We start from the raw sequence: 22,056 nt of genomic DNA on the forward strand, positions 1-22,056 counted from the left end.
AAGATTACTTTTATTAAATCTAGCAATCATGTAACAAAAGCCTAACTATAATATGTCAGGATATAGTTATAAATAATCCAAGTGGAAGCCTATGTATTTTAAGGCCGAGATAGTGAGCTCATGGTGCTGAGATTCCTTCTTCTAGACTGCAGTTATTTTAGGCATTTTGGGATGCTGATCTCAGCCACCTTTTGCAGTCCTCCACATAAGTGACCATTCGTTTGGAGAAACTGTAGTAAAATTAGGTAATAGGTAAGCATCTTTGTAGTAATGTTTTAAATATGACCATATGAAATGGTAGAATGAAAAAGTAATTCTTTAAAATAAGGCCACTCCCAATTTTAAATGGTTTGCTCAAATATTAGTCAAGCAAACAGAAGTATACGTACGGAGGAGCCAGGTGTGATGGCACACACCTGTAGTCCCAGCTACTTGGGAGGCTGTGGCAGGAGGATTGCTTGAGCCCAGGAGTTTGAGTCTAGCCTGGGCAGCATAGCAAGATTTGTCTCTTAAGAAAATAAATGCGGGCTGGGCGTGGTGGCTCACGCTTGTAATCCCAGCACTTTGGGAGGCCGAGGCGGGCGGATCACGAGGTCAGGAGATCGAGACCACGGTGAAACACCGTCTCTACTAAAAAAATACAAAAAATTAGCCGGGCGTGGTGGCGGGTGCCTGTAGTCCCAGCTACTCGCAGAGGCTGAGGCAGGAGAATGGCGTGAACCCGAGAGGCTGAGCTTGCAGTGAGCCGAGATTGCGCCACTGCACTCCAGCCTGGGTGACAGAGCGAGACTCTGTCTTAAAAAAAAAAAAAAAAAGAAAAAAGAAAATAAATGCATAAAAAAGTGTGTGTGCCAACTAGTTTCTACACTCTTGTAAATTTTCTATGGTCATCTCACACTTCCAGATTGGTCTGTCATTACCATTTACTCATAGGGTCCACATAATTCATTTAAAGGTATTTTCATAAGCTTTTAAAATTATATTGGAAAAAGACCGCAAGACCAGGCCACCAAGTGAAATTTTGTGATATCTGTTCATTCAATGTTTTGTTATTTCAAGACTTTTTTCTTTTGATTTTTTAAAAGAAATGCTCTATGTCCTTGTAGGCTCATAGGTTTCTTCATCTGCTTGCTCTAGAGAAAGACACGTGGATGGCTGCACTAAATCCTTATTTCTTCACAGTATTTCACCACCTTTATTCTTAAAATGTGAGAAGTGTATTTCTTGGACAGAATTTTACCATTTGCTGGGCTAAGTTACATTTGGTATTTAGTAGCTTTCTGTGATAAATATAAGTTAATATCTTACGAGTTATACTCTTAAGCAATAAGATACTCACTAAAGATGAGAAGGTCTTACCAAAGTCTTTAATGTAATACAGTAAGGCAGGTCACCTTAAATTATGGATCATTTGCAGATAAAGCATATCAAATACGTCATTTGCAATTGAGGCGGTTAGTGTTAATTTGGTGATATCCAACTTTATTTACAGCCCTCGGCACAAAGCTAGAATATTGTTTGACAGATACTTTTGATCTCACATTTAATAATTTAGTCAAGAGTGTTGAGGATGACTTAAAATATTAAAAAGTGATGTTTGCTGTAAAACTACTTCTCCCTTTACTTACCAACCAGATTTGGTCTCACAGCCTCATTTCCTTGTCATAGTTCATGCCAGGACAAAAATAATGTATGAGTTTAGGAACCACAGTTAATACTTTTGGTTAAAGTACTTCTACCAGTATGTTTTGCTGCTTGTGACTCAAGAGCAACTGCACACATGATCTTATACTACTTTTAAATAGGCCTAGGGGGGCATCTTTTTTCTTTTTTTTTTTTTTTGAGACAGGGTCTCCCTTTGTCACCCAGGCTGGAGTACAGTGGCGCACTCATGGTTCACTACAGCCTTGACCTCCTGGCCTCAAGCAATTCTCCTGCGTCAGCCTCCGAAGTAGCTGGGACTACAGGCATGCCCTACCACACCCAGCTAATTTTTTCATTTTTTGTAGAGACAGGGTCTTGCTATGTTGCCTAGGATGGTCTTGAACTCCTGGCTTCAAGTGATCCTCCTGCCTCAGTGACCCAAAGTGCTGGAATTGCAGGCATGAGCCACCATGCCTGTATCTTTTTAAATGAAAAGGTAGAATTCTGTATCTTTTGCTTTTTCTCATTTAAGGCTTTTGACACGTATTAAAAAAGCATAATTAATGAAAATATATATTTTCTGGCTTCTTAAAGAGATTAACCTATTGGGGATAAACAAACTTAAATCTTAATTTACAGAGGGGCAAGATAGACACTTCTTTTCTGTCATCATCTGTTCCTCCCACCTCAAAATGCCCAGTCTAAAAAAAGTTTTGGGTTATATTTCTCTTGATATTTAGCTTAGCTCACATCTTTTAGATAAGAGATAGGATTGGAATTTATGGCTTTATTCTTCAGAACTACCACCATAAGCAGCCATGGCAAGCAGGGGCTCCCTTGCATTGTTCTTGAGAAGAATATTAAGTGAGGCTAAATTCAAACTGAGCCTGACTCCCCCAACCCCCACAACCTTTTTATATGTATATGGCATATTACAGTAAGAATTTCTTTTTAAAATTTTAGGTCTTTGTCTTTTTCTTGATAAAATTATAGTTATAATAGTTGTCATAAATTAATCAATCATATGTTTTAAGTGCCCTTAGTGCAAAATTTGATGCCCCTTGGATACTGTTGATTTATTTAATATGAAATACACCTTTTGTTAATTTTTAATTTTTATGGATAGGTGTATATGTTTATGGGGTGTGAAATATAACTTTATGTTACTGACATGCAGAACCACATATTTCTTCCAAATGTCCATGCCCTATCTTAGTTACAAAAATATAATCATTTGCCAAGTAAAGTATTGGTGATTATTAGAAATCATTTATACTGTGGTTCTGTGTGCATTTAAACTATAATATACTTAGAAATTATTCTTGCTTTGGTAAAAGAATTTCCTTCTTATTCAATAGGATTTTTGGGTCATGCTGTCTTGTTATATACTCTTTTAAGTTTATTATGATTGTGTGTGTATATATTTCTTTTTTTTTTCTTTTTCCTTCTGTCTGAATTCTGTTGCACTGAGCAATGTTGTAATATTTTTATTTTAAATATAAGTAATATTTAAAATTACTGGAAATATGTAACCATCAGATTATTATCTCCTAATGATTAACAGAAGTTGTTAGTTAAGCTAAACCTAGAATTGTAGAGAATTATTTTTACATTGCATCTACATTAAAATGCTATCTCAAACACACATACTTGGTTGTGTAATATTTATCTACTCATTAAGTAGAAAGAGTAAATTACTTTAAAAATTGCTTTTGGATTATTGATGAGGGTGGATTATACTTTTGAACACTTTATTCGAACAGTTCTTCCACATATCTCCCTTCTGACTTGACTGAGCAACTCTCTTTCTGTGCTTCGGTTTGGTCTCTAAATCAGAGTTAGTATTTCTTGCTCTATCTAACATATAGAAGCGTTGTGGGCTGGGTGCAGTAGCTCACACCTGTAATCCTAGCACTTTGGGCAGATTGCCCAAGCTCAGGAGTTTGAGATCAACCTGGGTAACATGGCGAAATCCTGTCTCTACTAAAAACACAAAAAATTAGCTGGGTATGGTGGCGCACGCCTGTAATTCCAGCTACTCGGAAAGCTGAGGCGCAAGAATTGCTGGAACCCGGGAGGCGGAGGTTGCAGTGAGCCAAGATTTCGCCATTGCGCTCCAGCTTGGCGAGATTCTGTCACAAAATAAATAAATAAATAAATAAATAAATCGTAGTGAAATACAGATGTGATAATGAATTTTAAAATGCCTAGCAAAGAAATGTGCACACATATATCATTATAAGCATGTTATATCATTTTGTGACTTGGTCAGTTCCTGTTCTGTGCACTGAGTAGATAATAATAATAATAACACTTCCTGGGTGCTCACATTGTGCCAGGCACTCCTGTAAGGACTGTCTGCGTATTAACTCATTTGATTCATAGAAAAACCGTGTAGACTGGGGACTATCATTTTGTTCATTATATAGGTAGAAAATGACGCATAGAGAAGCTAAGCATTCTGCCCGAGATTATACAGCTGCGAATGCCAGGGCCAGGATTTGAACCAGTCTAACTCTAGAGTCTTAACCAAATGCTGTATGAATGACAGAGACTTAGATCAATAGGCTGCTGCTAGAGGTGGATTTTTCTACTAGATTCTGAGGACAGCCTGTATAAATTTCATGTTATGGTGTGGTATTGAGTTGACCACACTCACATTCATCATTTCCGATTTTTAGAGAATCCAGTGTGATCCAGTTTTAAATCAATAAGACATACATTCATGTCTTGTGCAAGTTTATAATGGCACTTAATTTATTTATTAGCAAAATATTTTTCTAATATCATTATCGTTTTCATGGTACATTGGGGTGAGATTTTCTCTATGTCCATTTGTAGCTTTTGTGTTTGTTAGTTGAAAAGTTTCCTCTACAACTAGTAATGATTCTTATGTTTGCATGCTTCTGTCTTTTCGTTATTGATTAGCACATTGATAGATTATCAATTAATATCATCTGTAAAATAGTATAAGTCATATAGGAAATAACAGTTTGGCCCTGTGTGAAATCCCTTTAACCCTGTGTATTGCCTGACATTTAGCAAAGTTAAGTAGCAAGACCAAGATTATTTTGTTTTTATTTTGAAAGGCCTACAGTATGCAGCCTTTCTCCAGGACAGCAGCCCCAAACAAGGTGAACTAATTTTGCACTATGTTATTTTACTATAATTCTGCTTTATTTTTTGTATTATATTTCTCTTTTACCTTAGGCTAGCTTAGTTAACTCTTGGTAGATTTGTTTGTTAAAACCATACTATCTTTACATGGCTTCTAGTTTTGAATTTCGTGCTAGTAGGTTTGCTATTTAAAAGCTTTCGTGTTTTGAATTGGCATTTCACATATGCTGTTACTCAGGCTATCTCTAGAGTAGCTGATGACATCTGGGGGAATCCAGTGAAAATGCAAACTTAGGTTCTTTGACATATATGTTTGAGTGCTAGTCAAAAGCATTATCTAAAGGATTTCTATTTACCAAAAGACAAATTGTAGGCAACCTGTCCTATAATAAACATGCCTGTATGATTCATCCCTCAGGAAAATGTTTCCTGGATTCAGACTCTAGTAACTTTTGAACTTGACTTTTGCATGTTTTGCATATTCTGAACAGCTGTTGCCATGATTAAAACAATCGACAGCACTGCTTCCCCAGCCCATACTTTCTGTCTGAGAATAGAGTTGGTTATATGCCATCATATAAACGTGTCCAGATGTTTCTCTTTTACTTCATTTGAGTTATACTTTTATTTCTATAATTGGTTATGAAAAACTAGGTCAAGAATTAAACACCCGATCAAAGAAAGATCATTTTTATCTTCATTTCATGGGTGGATGGGGAAAGGGTAGGGATGCAAAGAGGTAAAGGTAATTGGGAGAGGCCAGAGGTATGCACAGGAATTATACTCTCGCTTCCTGTTGTTAATTAACCTAGTAACTACTATAATATTTTGCCCAGCACATGAAGATGAATTAACGTAAAAAATTCAAGTGATGAATGATGGCAATTTCTCTTTTTAATATTGAGTCAAATATAAGCCACCAAAATCCCTTAAGATGTTTTTAAAACAGCTATGAGTATGAAGAAAATATCCTGAAATATTTTGTCTTAAATTTGGAAAGAGTACTGTTAATTAAAAGTAGAATAAGATATCTTATTTTCACCAAAACCTAATTTGTCAATGATTTTTAATATAATAATTGATAAATCGAAATAGCTAAAATGCAGCTTACATATGAGCCTATCTCAAGTGGATACACCAAGGATGACTGTTTTAATACAGCCAAGCACCACACACAAATATTGTTGTCTGTGTGGTGCCAGGGTGCCCAACTTTGTGGAGTACATTATTTTGTGCCATGTGCAATCAGGGTTTTATGTAAAAATCAGTATTTTGAGATTCCAGCCCAACTGAAATTACCCCACCAAAGGAAGTTTGCAGAGTGTATGCATCTGTAGCAAATAACTAAAAATGGTCATTGTCTTTTTCTTTATTACTTTGGTCAACACAGACTGCCAATTTCTTAATAAAAAGCAAACCAGAAAGTTTACATTTTTGCGGGATTTACTGCTGCGCTCTAGCCATGACTCTGGATGTGGGTTGGAAGACATGAATTTTTGAACATTCATGTCCCTCTTCTCTTTTAAAGGGCTGGGTAGTCCTTCATATCTGGCACTCAGATATGGTCAGGCAGTAACACGTTTGAACCTAGTTTCCAAAGAAGTTGCTGCTTATGGAGTGAGTGCTACATGGAAGCCCATTTATTGGGGGAGTATTGACATCAGAGAAAACAGTAAAGGTGTTCCACCTTGGAAGCCGTATAGATAACAATTTATTGTAATAAAATTGATGGTGGAACCCAAATTTGGAATGTCAGGGTCCCTACTGGAAGTGGCCCTGTTTATACTAACTGTGGACTTTACCCTTGTTCATTTGGTTACTATGTCTACAAATAAAGTTGAGAATTAACCCATCACTCTTAGCATAAATATATTTTAAGAAAAGCTAAGAGTAATATTTATAAATAATGAATTCTAAATTAAGAGAACTTCTAACACTCTTGTTTTGTATATTTAAAGGGTATTAGCTGTACAAAAAAAAAAAAAAAGGTGTCAAAAATAAGAACATGTTGAAGAATGCCTGTGTACCTGCAGTTGTGTTCTTTCATTTCTGGGAATAGCCCCAGTCAGGAAATAAGCCTACTTGCTTTTTTGTTTTCTGTGGTAATCTCCTTTGGATAATGTGATTAAACCTTTAGTTTCACAGTTTCAATTTATTTTTCCAAATTCAACAGCTCTGAAAATCTGACATCCTATCAGAACATGGACATTCTGATTAATGGTTATTTTCAATAAAACATCCAATGCCACAGATGAGAAGATAAGAATAGTGAGCATCACCACTTATTACTATTCTCTCTGTTCCCACAGTGTGTCAAGGACTGTTATATACATATATTTAAAGCAGAACAAAACAAAGGTTTGTTTATTTGAAATATGAAGCTATAGGTTGGTTTGGGGTTCTCAGTTTACTAAAGAAATTATTCCTTAGATTATATTTCAAAATGAAAGATAACATTAGAACTGGAGTTGGCTTTGGACGTACTTCATTTTGGACTGGTTTTGCTATCAGATTATCTGAAGATATTTCTGAATATTACCACTGTTTAGGAAAGATTTTAAAATTTAAAGCAGCAACTTTCTAGGTATTTTCCCTCTTGTTTTAACACAGTAAATGTCTTTAAATTGTTTATGATGCCTAACTTCTGATGGACATTAGTTTCAATTTTGTTCTTAGTCATTGCAGATATTGACAAAATGTCATACAAAACTATTTTGTATTTTTTGTAGGACTGGGAAACAGAAAATCATGACTGGTATTGTTTTGAATGCCATTTGCCTGGAGAGGTGTTGATATGTGACCTGTGTTTTCGTGTGTATCATTCCAAGTGTTTGTCTGATGAGTTCAGGCTTAGAGACAGCAGTAGTCCCTGGCAGTGCCCAGTTTGCAGGGTGAGTACCTATGAGCTTTCCTGTGCTGGTTAGAGGGTTGGAATTAATTCATAATAGCTTCAAAAAGATACCCCAGGTGGTCTTGCCAGGTGAATGGATAAAGGACTGGAGGGTGGGGGTTATTTAATGAAATGATGATACTCATAAATGGACATCACAGAACACATATACCGTATTTCAGGGTGTGGATTTTAGAAAGTTTTAATCATGTAAAAATATATCCTCTTCCCTTCCCTTACCTGCCTCTGGCTTATGTGACTACTTTAATGGATGGCCTTTGGACATCAGAAATACGAAACCTACTAACATCTGTTCAATAACTACTTTGTAGTAAACTGTACAATTTATGGTATTCAGGAAACAGTTAGCAAAAGGCATGTTGTTGGGGGCATTCTGTATTTCCCATTTTATATCCATGTAATGTTGCCTTTATTTTTGTCATATCATGAGTTTGTTTTGTTTTTTTTTTGCTTATATTTTATTTGGAGGGTGGAGGGATGAGACATTGTGTATAAAGAATTCTAATTATTTTTTTAAAGTGAAATGAAATTGCCCCATAGGTAAAATAGGTACTTTCCACAATTACTTTTATTCATTGATCCCACTGAGGAACATACATACTATGACTGTTAGTTGCAGAATGTGGTGTGTGTGTATACAAGTGCTATGTGGTGACTTATTGCATATGGCATTGACGGTAATAAGGAATTACTTGATTGCAACCCCTCTACTATTGTATACTTAACTATTACAATACTTATTTGGAACTATGCACATTGTTGAGATAACTCGTGATTTCCAGTTTGTTAATATGCTTTATAATAACTTGCATAATTTATTTCTTTGCTTTTTCAAAAAACATTTTTTCATAATTTTTTCCCTCTCTGGCATCAGTCAAAAATTTCCTGTTAGCATCATAAGCAAAGTTCTAGTCTTCTAACTGGCTTTGTATTGCCTAAGTGTACTTAACCTTGCCATATACGTTATACATATTCATTAGGCATACAACAGGCAGTTGGGATAGCATTTTAAAAAATGTTTAATGATGACCTGCCACTCAGATGCCTAGGTGCCAAGTAAGTCATGTCAGTTCCCTAAGTCTGAGTAAATCAGTATCAATTTTCAATATGTAGACCTCCTCTTTGAGGTCTACAAGAATGTCTGTAAGAAATTAGTGTAAGTGGTGCTCTAAGTTTCACAATTTTGAGCAAAGGAGCTGTATTAATATTCATATTTTATTCTCTTGTGGATTTCGATTGTACATTTTAAAAACAAATATACATCTTCCGTTTTCTGGTAAAAGTTTACCCTAGGGGAAGTAAAAAATTAATGAGATAAAAAAAAAAGAGGCAATGTTACTGGTCAAATGGGGATCCTAATATGGATGCAGGAATTAGGAAACACAGCTCTGGGTATGTCTGTATCTCTACAGCCATTGCTGTTTTGTATTTAATATTCTTATTTTCATAGTAAATAACTTAAACGAAAATACTGGGACTTCTGAGGATAGGTTAAGTTTCTTTGTAGATATTTTATATTTCTTATGGTAAGAATGGGAATTGAACAATTATTACACCCTTGAAGAAAATGTTTAATACTTCTTCCGTCAGAATTCACTATCAAGTTGTCTGATTCCATTTTGTGTTTCCTTTACTCTTTTTTTTTTTTTTTTTTTTTTTGAGACAGAGTCTGTCTCTGTCATCCAGGCTGGAGTGCAGTGGCGTGATCTCGGCTCACTGCAACCTCCACCTCCTGAGTTCAAGTGATTCTTCTGCCTCAGCCTCCTGAGTAGCTGGGATTACAGGTGTGTGCCACCACACCTGGCTAATTTTTGTATTTTTAGTAGAGACGGGGTTTTGCCATGTTGGTTTGGCCAGGCTGGTTGGTCTTGAACTCCTGACCTCAAGTGATCCGCCCATCTGGGCCTCCCAAAGTGCTGAGATTACTGTTGTGAGCCATCGTGCCCGACCTGTGTTTCCTCTACTCTTTACTGATTAGATGAAATTTAAAGAATTTTTACACTGTTATTGGCTCACACAGAAACATGATTACCCTATTCTGTTCTTTTCTTCTCTTTTCCTTTCCTTTTGCCTTTGTCAATCTAGATATTTTTATACTGCTGTGTAATTGTGCTTGCTGAAATGATGCTGTCAATAGAAAATCTTGAATTTTTCATTCATTTTATGGTATGTGAGCTGCTCCCTGCTAAGGCTCAAAAAGCCTGTTTTCTAGGGTGAGGATGGAGAGTTTTATCTTGAGCTTTAAATTTTCCAAAGAAATAGTTATTCCTTTTAGATCCATTCTATTGTTCTATGGTATTCAAGAAAAAGATAAGTGCTAACAATTCCTTTCCTTTGAGAAGGGGTAATAATAATCTTGAAATTGTAATGGAATTTTTCATATCTTTAAGGTGAAGCTATTGGTTGATTTGTTTTAAATTTTAAATATAGTGTCAAAACTTTGAGTAAAGCAGTTTTTTAGGAGAGTGACCAGATTTAAGTAATCATGGACTAAGAGAACCTCGAGTCTATAGACAGAAACTCAGGAACTGTGGTTCTGAATCAGAATAACTTTCTACTCTGTTTTTTTTAATGTTTGGGAAAATATGGATTAATTAGATATGTTGATAAAGAATGTTGAAGATAAGGTGCCATAGCCAAATTTCCATACGGTAAAAATAATAAATGGAAGCTAACCATTACTACCTAAAACTGACAATGAAAAGAAGCCTTTTTGGCCGGGCGCGGTGGCTCACGCTTGTAATCCCAGCACTTTGGGAGGCCGAGGCGGGCGGATCACGAGGTCAGGAGATCCAGACCACGGTGAAACCCCGTCTCTACTAAAAATACAAAAAAATTAGCCAGGCGTGGTGGCGGGCGCCTGTAGTCCCAGCTACTCGGAGAGGCTGAGGCAGGAGAATGGTGTCAACCCAGGAGGCGGAGCTTGCAGTGAGCCGAGATCCCACCACTGCACTCCAGCCTGGGCGACAGAGCGAGACTCCGTCTCAAAAAAAAAAAAAAAAAGAAAAGAAAAAAAAAAAAAAAAGAAAAGAAGGCTTTGTCTAAGAGTTTGCAGTGATTGGAATACTATTCACTCTTACATTCCTTTCTCTCCCTTACAATGTTGAAAAAGTCACTGAGAACAGGTGTTCTGTCTCCTAGCTGTCACCTGTGTTACCAGATTTAATTCAGCTCAAGCAGCTTTATCTTATGTATCTATTTCTGAAATATTTTAACAGGACAGTAATAGGCATTTTTCTTGAAAATAATTTTGTGACTTTTCATAATAAATCTCTAGAATCGTTTAACCCTGAGAATAGTTCTTCGGAATGTCTGCCTTTCTAAAAAATAAACTTTTGCTTTATGGACACAGTAGATTATTATTGAAAAGTAGCTTATTAATATCAGATTAGATTTTACTTTGAGAAAGATTTAAATACTGTCCAGTCTCACACTTTTACTGGGATCTCTCTCATTGTTTTAGAAAAGAGATTTTAAAATTTGCTACAAAAAATTCAAATAATTTAGAATAGGATAAGAAAAACAAAATTCCCAGAAACTGTATTCCATAGTAGGTAATATTCTCACAGACTTCTTCCTGTGTTGGTGTGTGTGTCATTTTGTTTATATCTGTATCCACATGACTTTACATTAATTACTGGATGTGGCTAGTGTGTATGTACTCGACAGTATCCCAGAATGACCTTTTTTTGGCACCTGTTATGATTTGAGAGGGCATGTTGTAACTTATGTGACCAGTTCCCCATGCAGCAGGTGTTCATCATTTCCACTGTTCGGTATGGAAACACCTGTCAAAGGTGACATGCAAATGCTATCCTGGAAATCATGCCCCATTTCCAACTTCTGAGGAGGAGTCTTCTCATTATTATTTATTTCTGCATGAAACTGAAGTTTATATTTTGTTTTCTTTTATTTGAATTTTATTTTCCTGAAATAGCCATGAATTTTCCAGGAAAAGAAAATGAGAAAATCATACTCTTGTGAAAATTGCTTTTAAGATTTTGTTTACAAAAAAGAAATACCTTTAAAACACAATATAGTCCATTGCATTTTTTTAAGATAGAAAATTATATACATTTATGTAATTCTGTCTGAACACCTTTGGTAGGATAAGTTTATTAACGTGGGATTTTTAGGTTTAAAGGATAGTGTACACGTTTAAAGTTTTGATAAACATCACTGGCTTGTTCTTCAGAATATTATACCCATGTACACAACAGCACATGAAACGATTTGTCAATTTTTTGTTGCCTGTTTGATACGATGAATTTTTTGTTGTTGTTTTTTGTTTTTTGTGTGTGTTTGTTTTTAGGCAGGCTCTTGTTCTGTCACGCAGGTTGGAGTGCAGTGGCACAATCATGGCTCACTCCTCCTGCCTCAGCTTCCGAGTAGCTAGGACTATAGGCACACACCAGTATGTGTGGCTCATTTGTAATTTTTTTTTCTGGAGACAGGGTCTCGCTGTGTTGCCCTGGCTGATCTTGAATTCCAGAGTTCAAGTGACCCTCCTGCCTTGGCCTCCCAAAGTGCTGGGATTACAGGCATGTGCCACCATACCAGCTGTCTCATTTTAATTTTGCTTCATTTTCATATATATAGTTCCCAAATTACAAAGTCATTTTGTACTTTGAAGGCATGGTTAGAGACAGACATGTGCTTGGACGTGTGCATGTGTCCGTGTGCTCCATGCTTGCTGGCTTGCACGCCTGCTGGTGAAAATTGTGATACTGTAATTCATGGGCAAGGCAGTCTGTCATAAGAAGCCCCTGGGCAGCCAGCCTGCTGGGCTGGCACACTGCCTTGGAGAGCAGGGCTGTTGGAGAGCTTCTTTGGTGGTGGAAAGGGTCTCTGTGCTGTGCAGTGTGAGCCACTGACCTTGTGTGTCTGTGGAGCCCTTGAATGTGACTTGTAGACCGAAGAACTGGATTTCAATTTGCCACATAGGGCCTGTGGCTACCGTATTAGATAGTGCAGTTTTAGAACATTCATGTTCTGAATGCCTACGCCACTCCAAGAAAGCATCTTTAGGTATAAAATACTGATCTCTTGAGAGTGCCTGGCATTTGTCTCCCCGTTACTCCAGAGTTACGACTTGGAGAGTTCTTAAAGAAGCATGTAACTACGTGACTCCCCACCCTTCCTCTCCCTAGTATACACAGCAGATTCTATAGCAAACACTGCCCTGCACAGATTAGTGGCTATAATATCTGATAGTGTTGCTTTTGCTCTAATGCCTCATAAAAAGTCAGCAGAATAGCTTTTTAAAAAACTCTATAGCCAAACAAAGTGTATATTTTTTTTCCCAAAATAATTGGCACTTTTTAGGTTAAGAATTTGGAGACATGGTTTGAAAGTAGGCCCCTATTTCCTCCTCTTTAATATGTGCATGTTTCTTACATAAATGAATTTTGATTTCATGACTTAGAGGAGTTGTAGATTCATGTTATTGCCCCTATTTAAATTCAGATAAATTCAGTTTTCATATTTGGACTAAAATTATCATTAGGAAATAGAATTTAGGACTTTAAATTTTGTATGATGTGCTCTTACAGTAAGTGAGTTACAGAGAAAGTGGGTAAATGGGAAAATCACAGTGAGCTACCTGTTTTCTTTTCCCTACGTGGCCCGCTGAAATGGAATACCGCTCCACTGAAATCCCTCCAGAGAGTTTTGTCTTGGATTTTTACAATTGCTTTATAATATTAAAAGTTTATATCACTATTCTTTATATCATTAATAGACTTTGGTGCACATTCCACTTTGAAATAAAAGGATCAAATTAAGTCACAAAAGACAAATAAGTCAAGGTAATACAGAGGTGACATATTATTCCAGTATGTGTTTAAAAACTGGAAAAGACTCGTCCCCTACAAATGTTTCAGGTGGCATTTTTCTCTGTTTAAGGATCACAAGTTTTAAATTTTATGTTAATGTACAAATTGTAGGGCGAATCAAAATCAGCCCACTTAACAAAATGTAGAAACACAAGAAAATGCAGATGAGGAAATAAAGAAGAATCTATGTGGAAGAATTTTATTACTAATTTCAAAATACTTTGGTTGTATATCTAATCCAAAAAGCTCTCCCAGATTTGCAGCACTTGATTCTCTGACTCATGTTCATAAGCAAGAGAGCTATTTGGTGGTTCTTCCACGTTAGTAGGAACTATTGCTAAAATTTATTTGCTCCTGCGCTTTTTAAAATACTCAATGATACATGTTTTGTAGGAAAGTTAGTACTTTAAAAATAGACTCATAAGAGTCTATAGAAAGCATTTAAAATTAAATTTTAACTTGGAATGTTAAGCCTCATGTACTTTTTAAACACTCACCAGTGGGAGTCCACCTGGAGCTTTATCAATTAGGTACACACTGGCATGTCAGTGTTGACTTAGGTCTGGGTAGGTTATGTTTGAGGCATTTGTACTGTAGCTTTTTGTTGTTGAGATAGTTAAAGAAAAAAAATCATGATGAAATCTCTCTGTCGAAATTAGAGAAATTTGTTTCTGGATATAGTTTTCATGCTTTTGGGTATGTAGGCAGTACAGTCTTTTTAAATTCCAACAGTAAAGAGAATGCACATACAATGTTTAGAATGAAAAATGGGATCAAATGCTGAATGAAAATACTTTGAACATAAATTCCTTATGTATCTATGAAGCTATAACTGCTCTTCCTTTCCGATCAGCCATCTTTTAATGTGGGAAATTTATTAATATTTTCACCCCAAATGCAAGTACCTTTACACCTTCAAGATACATATTAACAAATCTAGAATGGAGATTTGATTTTTAAATAAGTAGAAATTGAAGCCATTATTTTCTTAAATAGTAGACATAGTATTGAAAACAACTAATGAACATTAATCAAATATTTTTACAATTTTTAAGACAACTTATAATTTTATACTAACAGAAGTAGAAAGTTAATTTTAGAAAGATTGTGTCTGAGCCAGGCACTTTTATAAGGCAAATTTGCAGTTCACCACAAGCTTAATCAGAGGAAAAAATAGTGGGAACACTGATAAAGCCAGAGGATTTTAAAAATTGGATCTACAATATAAAACTATAAAATCCTATGTATTGTTATCGAGGCCCAAAGAAGAAGAAAAAAAGCTCATATAATTTTCTATATTATCTTCCTGTGGTGAATTTAACAGTGGTTATGATCAGAAAGGATATGACTGTGAAATGTTTTGTATGTTGGTGTATTTGGCCTTTGTGATCTATCTTTTGGTGGTTTGTTTAGAATCTTATTTGAAATTTATCTTTTATTTTCACTCTAAGGGATTGAGAAGGTGATAGTTGGGGTGGTTCCTATATCAGGATGCTTACAACTTAATGTAGATTAAATGGAAAGCTCACTCAGTGTTTTCAAAGTTGATGAACGGAAAATACAAAGTACATGCAGTTTCCTTGTGCTACCTCTGCAGTGCAGAAGGGATAAGAGGGAGTGGGAAGGTAGGTAGTACTTACATTGGCTGGATGTCAGCCCCATTAATCAAAGAATAAGTAATATTTGTGCCTCGACCTGAAGACAGAGACATGTAAGTTATTTTCTGAGAAGAATGGAAAGATTTATTCCGCTGAGGAATGCATTCTGCCTCTGCTGTTCAGTCCTGTTCTTCCTTTAGAGTCTAGTGTCATGTAGAAGGGGAAAGGAACAAGTAGATACCAAACCTGTGTTCCATAAAATTTTTCTCACTTCCCTTTCCTATTCCTAAGTCATCTAGCAAGCCACCGAGGGGCTTAAAGTTACCAGAAAAAGTGCATTAATATTGAATGATAAAATTTCTGACATGCATAGCACCCTTCTCTCTGTAGATAAATACTATTTTAGCAGGTGTGTGTGTGTGTGTGTGTGTGCACGCGCGTGCCTGTGGGCATAGTGGATTTAGAAATACTACATGTTTTTTCTATCACAGTTTGTTTTGTAGACTATATTTGAAAGATGCTTTCATAGTTACTAAGTTAGCCCAGTAGCAGACAGGCTGCTACAAAGCTGCTCATATCATGTGAACTCTTGATCTTAGTCAAAATTTGTTGTCTTCCATTACAGAAGAAAGAGTTGGCCTTGTAAAAATTAATAAATACAGATACAGCCACAGTGGCATTCAGTGGCATTTTGTAAATCTGGATGAACAATTCTTGTGCGTTAGTAATTCTACAGGACTAACTTACTGAGGAGTGGCCTGTGACTGAAGTCTTATTTGCCAGGATGCTCTAAGAATCCACCTGGAGACATTCTTAGTAGTTTGCATTATCTTGAGTTCCTACTTTTACCTCTAATAAGGCATATTTGTGATAGCTTAGAGGAGGTTTTTAAACTTGAATTCTTATAAGTTAAACTATTCTCAGAAGCTAAAGTGCAAAAACCTGTTGGCAGATAATCTGTGGGAGAGTTAGGGTGCGGCTCTGTGGAATCCTGTGTCGTTTAATGTGATTCATTCCATAGGCAGCAGTGGGTAGGTCGAGTTTTCTACCATCAATACTAGCAATTAGTGTGATGCACTGTTCTTCTGGTCTAATAGGTCAGCGATTTCAGTGTGTCAGCACTGGGAGTGAAAACACCGAACAGGAGTTTATTTTTAGAAAATAATTTTAGAAAATGATTTTCATTGATGGGCTACTTGAGTCTTAGTGGTTTGAAGGGAGAAGTGGCAGGACAGGGTAACTCATCACCACTTCTGCTGGACCAGCTTCACTTTTAACTTCTCAATGATTGGGACTTCTTATAAATTATGTGTAATTCCTTTATATTCCATTGTTGCAAGTGGGTCTAGAGGATATTACAGAGTGTCTTGATTTCTGTAACAACATAGAATCAAAATAAATAAAAAAAGCAGCTTCTAGATCTCCTCTATAATTGCAGAACACAAAAGAATCAAAATAAATTTTAAGAGAATTTTATCTAAGATAATTTATTATGATTCTTTTGTTTTCTGCTATTATAATTATAGAGGAGATTTAGGAGCTGTTTAATCCCTAAACGATATAGGTAATTTATGTGTAGATTATTTCTAATAATCTAATAATTATTTCTCCAAATAAGATCTAGAGGCCACCTGTACAGTAATCACCTGGTATGCTTGTTTAAAACACAGTCTCCCACCAAGCGCGGTGGCTCACGCCTGTAATCCCAGCACTGTGGGAGGCCGAGGCGGGCAGATCATGAGGTCAGGAGTTCAAGACCATCCTGGCCAGTACGGTGAAATTCCGTCTCTACTAAAAATACAAAAATTAGCCGGGCATGGTGGTGCATGCCTGTAGTCCCAGCTACCCAGAAGGCTGAGGCAGAAAGATTGCTTGAACCCTGGAGGCGGAGGCTGTAGTGAGTCGAGATCGCACCACTGCACTCCAGCCTGGGCGACAGAGCGAGACTCAGTCTCAAAAAAAAAAAAAAAACCACAGCCTCCAGGGTTCCACCCCAGACAGGCTCTGGGGGTAAGGCTCAGGAATCTACATTTCCAGTAAGTGCTGTAGGTGGCTATACTCACTAATATTTCAGTGAGCTATTGGTGACATTTTTCTTGATTGTTAGAAGTCAGCAATTGATATTTCAGTGTCATCTGGCAATGAAATGGTTTATACATCAGAAATAAAATTATTTATGTTGGTCAGAATATGCTGACACAGACTTAGGTATAACTGCTTCACATTTTAGATGGACCTTCATATTCCTGAGTTTAGCTGCATGGACTAGTTTCTCTAGTAGGCAATGAAGACAGTAATGAGTGGCACCAGTTCAGTTCAACTGATACATATCGAACGTATTCAACTGATACGTATCGAACGTATTCAGCTTATACGTATCGAACGTTTACTGTGTGCCAGATGCTATGCACGGCTGAAATTGACATTATGGACCCTGCTTTCACAAAACTTAGACCCTCTAGGGGTCAACCGTGTATTTGTACTGCCCGTGAGCTAAGAATGGCTTTTACGTTTTTAGATTGTTGAAGAAAAATGACAAGAGAAATAATACTTTGTGACGTGAAAGTTATAAAAAATTAGGCCGGGCGCGGTGGCTCACGCTTGTAATCCCAGCACTGTGGGAGGCCGAGGCGGGCGGATCACGAGGTCAGGAGATCGAGACCACGGTGAAACCCTGTCTCTACTAAAAATACAAAAAAATTAGCCGGGCGTGGTGGCGGGCGCCTGTAGTCCCAGCTACTCGGAGAGGCTGAGGCAGGAGAATGGCGTGAACCCGGGAGGCGGAGCTTGCAGTGAGCCGAGATCCCGCCACTGCACTCCAGCCTGGGCGACAGAGCAAGACTCCGTCTCCAAAAAAAAAAAAAAATTCAAATTTTAGTATCCAAAAGTTTTATCGGAACACAGCCACACTCATGTGAGGTATGCATTATTCACGATTGCTTTGTCATTACAACAGCAGAACTAAGTAGTTGAGACAGAGACCAACCACATGGTCGCAAAGCCTAAAATATTTGCTATCTGGCCCATTACACAAAATGTTTGTTGACTTTTGGTCTAGTTTGTTGTGTAAAGAATATTCGGGGTATTGGAAACGCCCAAGAAAGTTTGAAGCCCTTGTCTCATTTAATCACAGACATGGGGACTTGGCTGAGGTGAAGTCTAGCTGCATAGATAAATATGTCTGAAAAAAAGTCTAGATTTCCAATTTTGCACTTCTTTCCTGCTTTTGGATAGTCAGTGAACCAAAATGACCAAGATCTCCACAAGTTCATTTTCTGCCAAAATAGGTTTCTATGACTGTAAAACTGTATCTCTATAAAGAACTGAAAATTCTGTACTAATACAGGTATTTAGTCCTGAATGCTCCTTTAAGTAATGATCCTTGGGCATCATTATCAATAATCAGCTATGGATAAACTTGGACAAGATCGGGGTGGCCAATAGTGTCTTCCAGGCAGAAACACCGAAGGGCACCATGCTTTGTCTGTTGTTTCTGCCTAGAGTCAACTGATTCAGTGTAGCCTGGCAGTTACTTACAACTGGCTTAAGAATCCCTTGTTCAAGATGTTCAGATTTTCTGTTATTTTTTTCTTAAAGTAAAGGAGGCAGCCCCAACATCTGCTTTAGTTCTTACACAAACATCTACAACACTGCTTCAGACATGTGATTGTTGTCACTTTTAAATACAACAACTTTGCCATCTCATAGAATGTTTCATTCTTATTTGTAAAAGTTAACCACAATCACTCCCATATGCCACCAGGTGATATGAACTCTGGATTCTGACCTGAACTCTGTTACAGGGAGGCCTTGGTTGAAGAATCCTCAGGCTGCAAATAGAGAATAGGAATAATTCTTCAAAGCCTGAGAAAGAATTGGATCAGAAATAATCTGTACATATTATAAAGCACTGTTTTTATGTTTTTCTAACCTTGTTGTCAAGAGCTATCTGCTTAGTTTACTTCAGAAGCTACCTCTTTCTTAGTTGTAGCTTTTTCTCGAGTCATTGAAAATGTTTTGGTCTGGCTGACAAGTACCAGCTGAAGCACTTAAGTGTGAACGCCACAGAAAGTGGCTCCACGGCTTGTTACCTTAGAAATCCCCAGAAATCTCCTTGTACAGCCCTGGGACAGAATGTGCAATGTCCTGTTGATTTCTTTTGTGAAATACCAAGTCTCTAAATTATAACTGGAAAGTTTTGGAAAGAAAACCCTTAAGTTTATCAAATGTGAAAGCATCTTACCGCAAATATTTTGTTCCTACAAATCATTGGGAGGGATTTTGGTTCTGTTGAGAGTCCTCTTTTTTGTTTGTGTCAGTTCACCGAGAAAGCTCCTCAGCCTGTGAGTCTGGGAGCAGCTTCTGTCAGCCTCTGTGGCCTTCCCTTGGGTAGTGTGAGGCCCATCACAGAGCAGTGCTTGAGAAGAGCTTCATGGTGTCTAGAATAGATCCCTCATTTATCACCAAAAAGGTGGATGGGGCAACAAGTAAATAAAAGGAACATGGAAGCTTTCAACAAAATAATCTCCTTTGACTGTGAAATTCCTTTTGGTCAGTCCTTCTATACAGCCCAAATCATTGAAGTTTCTAACTATAATAACTGAAGAAAAAATCAACCCAAATACTTAAAACATAACTCCCATAGCACCCTTAGCATATAAATGAGAGAAGTGTTCCTCTTTGTGCAATTAAGTAGATTGAGACCATCCTAGAGCTGGTACGTTAGGGTTCAAAATAAATACTCAGGTTAACCTCAAGATCCCTTTAAAAGAGCATTTGAAGATACACCACTTTACATCTTCTCAGAACACCAGCAAAGGTTAAAATCAGGGCTGCTGCACCAGTGTGTGCTTGTCCGTGTTTGTATGATGAGGTCTCTTAGGAAGTTGGGGCAGTGCTCTTAATCACGCCTATCAGAAACCCCTGGGGGCTTTTAGGACTATGAATGCCTAGACCCCCTCCCGCAGCCGATGGTATCAGAATTTCTAGGGGCGGCACCCAAGACATTGGTGGGCTTTTTCCTTTGAGGTAAAATTCACATATACAGTGACATGCACGAGTCTTAGGGTTAGGGTTTGAAGAACAGACAAGGGCGTGCACTGGTGTAGCCCAAGTCCCATCAAGCTACGGGGAAGCTCTCTCTTGTCCCTGGGCCAGTAGATCCCCACTCCCACGCCCTCTCCCCAGACAACCATTCCTCTGATTATTTTCCATGAGGGATAAGTTTGGCCTGTTCTAGAACTTTATAGAAGTAGATATTGATGTTTCTTAAAGGCTTCCCAGGTGATTCTAACGTAATAAACACTTAAGTAGGATATCTGAATCTGAATGGTGTTTTGTTAAAATGAGGTATAAGACATTCCTGGGGTAGTTATGAAGGTAAGATCTTCAAAGAATTCTGGAAGTTTCATCAGAGTTGAGAAGATGGGGTGGGCCCTACCCGGATGACCTTGTTTCCTTTCATGCTTTACCACTCATTTTTCCAGGCCCAGATTACCACTTTTAATTGCACTCAGAAGGAGACAGATACTCTAGCAAACTAGTTCTAAGCAAATTTAAACAGACAAAATCAGACTTTCATCCTCTGTTCTACCATTTAGCTTTGTGAAATTAAGGCACTCAGCATGAACTGTATGCATTGTCTTTCCAAAAATAAGGAAATGTTGCTTGCACATGGTTACACGAAATTAGCAATTCATTTAAAAATGTTTAAACAGATAGAACCAAGTTTATGAGAGCGTGTAATATCCATAATTTATGTTAATTCTCTATTTAAAAAGATAGAACCTGAATATAGACCTTTATTTAAACTGGGTAATTACATGAACAAGTGTTACCTAAACTTCCGTACTACTGTTTCAAAGTAAGAACAATCTAGTTAACATGTTTTAGCTGTAGTGATATTAATTCTGATAAAAAATTCTGATTCTAGCAGTGCATAATCTTTGCCCATATAGAAACAGCGGATGGCTTTATTTTCTAAAGAGTTAGAAACAAGAGAGGTGAAAGCGCAGAAAGGAAACAGCAACAACAACTCCTGCACATAATGCAGTGCACAGGACCTTGAGACACAAGCAAGAGGCCTTGTGCTGGGTGGAGCGCGACCGGTCAGCAGGGCTCAGGCCTCCTCTCCCACTGTCGCCACTCAAGGGACCACAGAGCCTAGAGCTAAGAGCCAGAGGGGAAGGGATTCCTGCCCTGTTGAATTGATGGAAGGCTGTGCATGATATTTAGTGAATATTAAAATTATATTTCAGCACTACATAAAGTGTTGGTTGTATCTTTCCTTTGAATAAGATGTTTCCTATTAAAGGAACTATAACCCCACTGATAGTATTACAAGACTTCTAACCTGGTGTAGATTGCTATTATGTCTGAATTTAGATAAATTCATACTTTAATGACATTGATATTTGAAATCAGTTTTAGTAGTGCACCCAGAGTTTGAGTTGGCATGAGAGAAGGCCATGTAGCTAGAATCATGTATTTTTATTCTCCTTTCTTTTAAGAAGAATGTACATTTTATAAGCGCCAAGAACAATGTAGCAATCTCCAACCTTCTTACGTTTTCTCTTCCCTGTATCTGACAGTTCATCAAACTGCTTGTTTAGCACAGAAAGCAGTGCACTGAAGGATGTCCATACTAGTAAGTAGCTGATTGTGCTTCAGATCCAGAGAGAGAGCACGCCTTCTGCATTCCTGTGAGACATGCAGAATGCAAAAATGGAGGATCATTTTTTACTGTAGTCTAGTGTACAAGAGGTGCCCGCTAGTATTTCGCAAATGTGTGTGTGTGTGTGTGTGTGTGTGTGTGTGTGTGTGTGAAAAGCACTGGGGATCTTGTTAAAAATGAGAGTGGTTTTAAGTGTTCTCACTACAAAAACCAATTAGCTCTATTTCGCCATTGCACGTATTTCAAAACATCCCATTGTACACCATTAAGTATATATAA

The 22,056-nt window shown here is 37.4% G+C and overlaps 1 protein-coding gene across 16 annotated transcripts in view; it reads left to right on the top strand.

The window, feature by feature from the left end:
* ZMYND11 (zinc finger MYND-type containing 11) overlaps nucleotides 1–22,056 on the top strand; it is a 119,131-nt gene that overhangs the window by 76,856 nt on the left and 20,219 nt on the right. For 10 of the 16 annotated variants that reach the window (XM_032169598.2, XM_032162401.2, XM_058431025.1 and 7 more), the window contains exon 4: nucleotides 7,491–7,652. The exons of the other annotated variants lie outside the window; for them this stretch is intronic. In XM_032169598.2, the coding sequence (XP_032025489.1) occupies nucleotides 7,491–7,652 (162 nt within the window). The remainder of the gene's footprint in view (nucleotides 1–7,490; nucleotides 7,653–22,056) is intronic. 16 annotated transcript variants of the gene reach the window in all.

The sequence above is a fragment of the Hylobates moloch genome, unplaced genomic scaffold, assembly GCF_009828535.3.
Source record: "Hylobates moloch isolate HMO894 unplaced genomic scaffold, HMol_V3 SCAFFOLD_2, whole genome shotgun sequence".
In the NCBI taxonomy this organism is placed as follows: Eukaryota; Metazoa; Chordata; class Mammalia; order Primates; family Hylobatidae; genus Hylobates; species Hylobates moloch.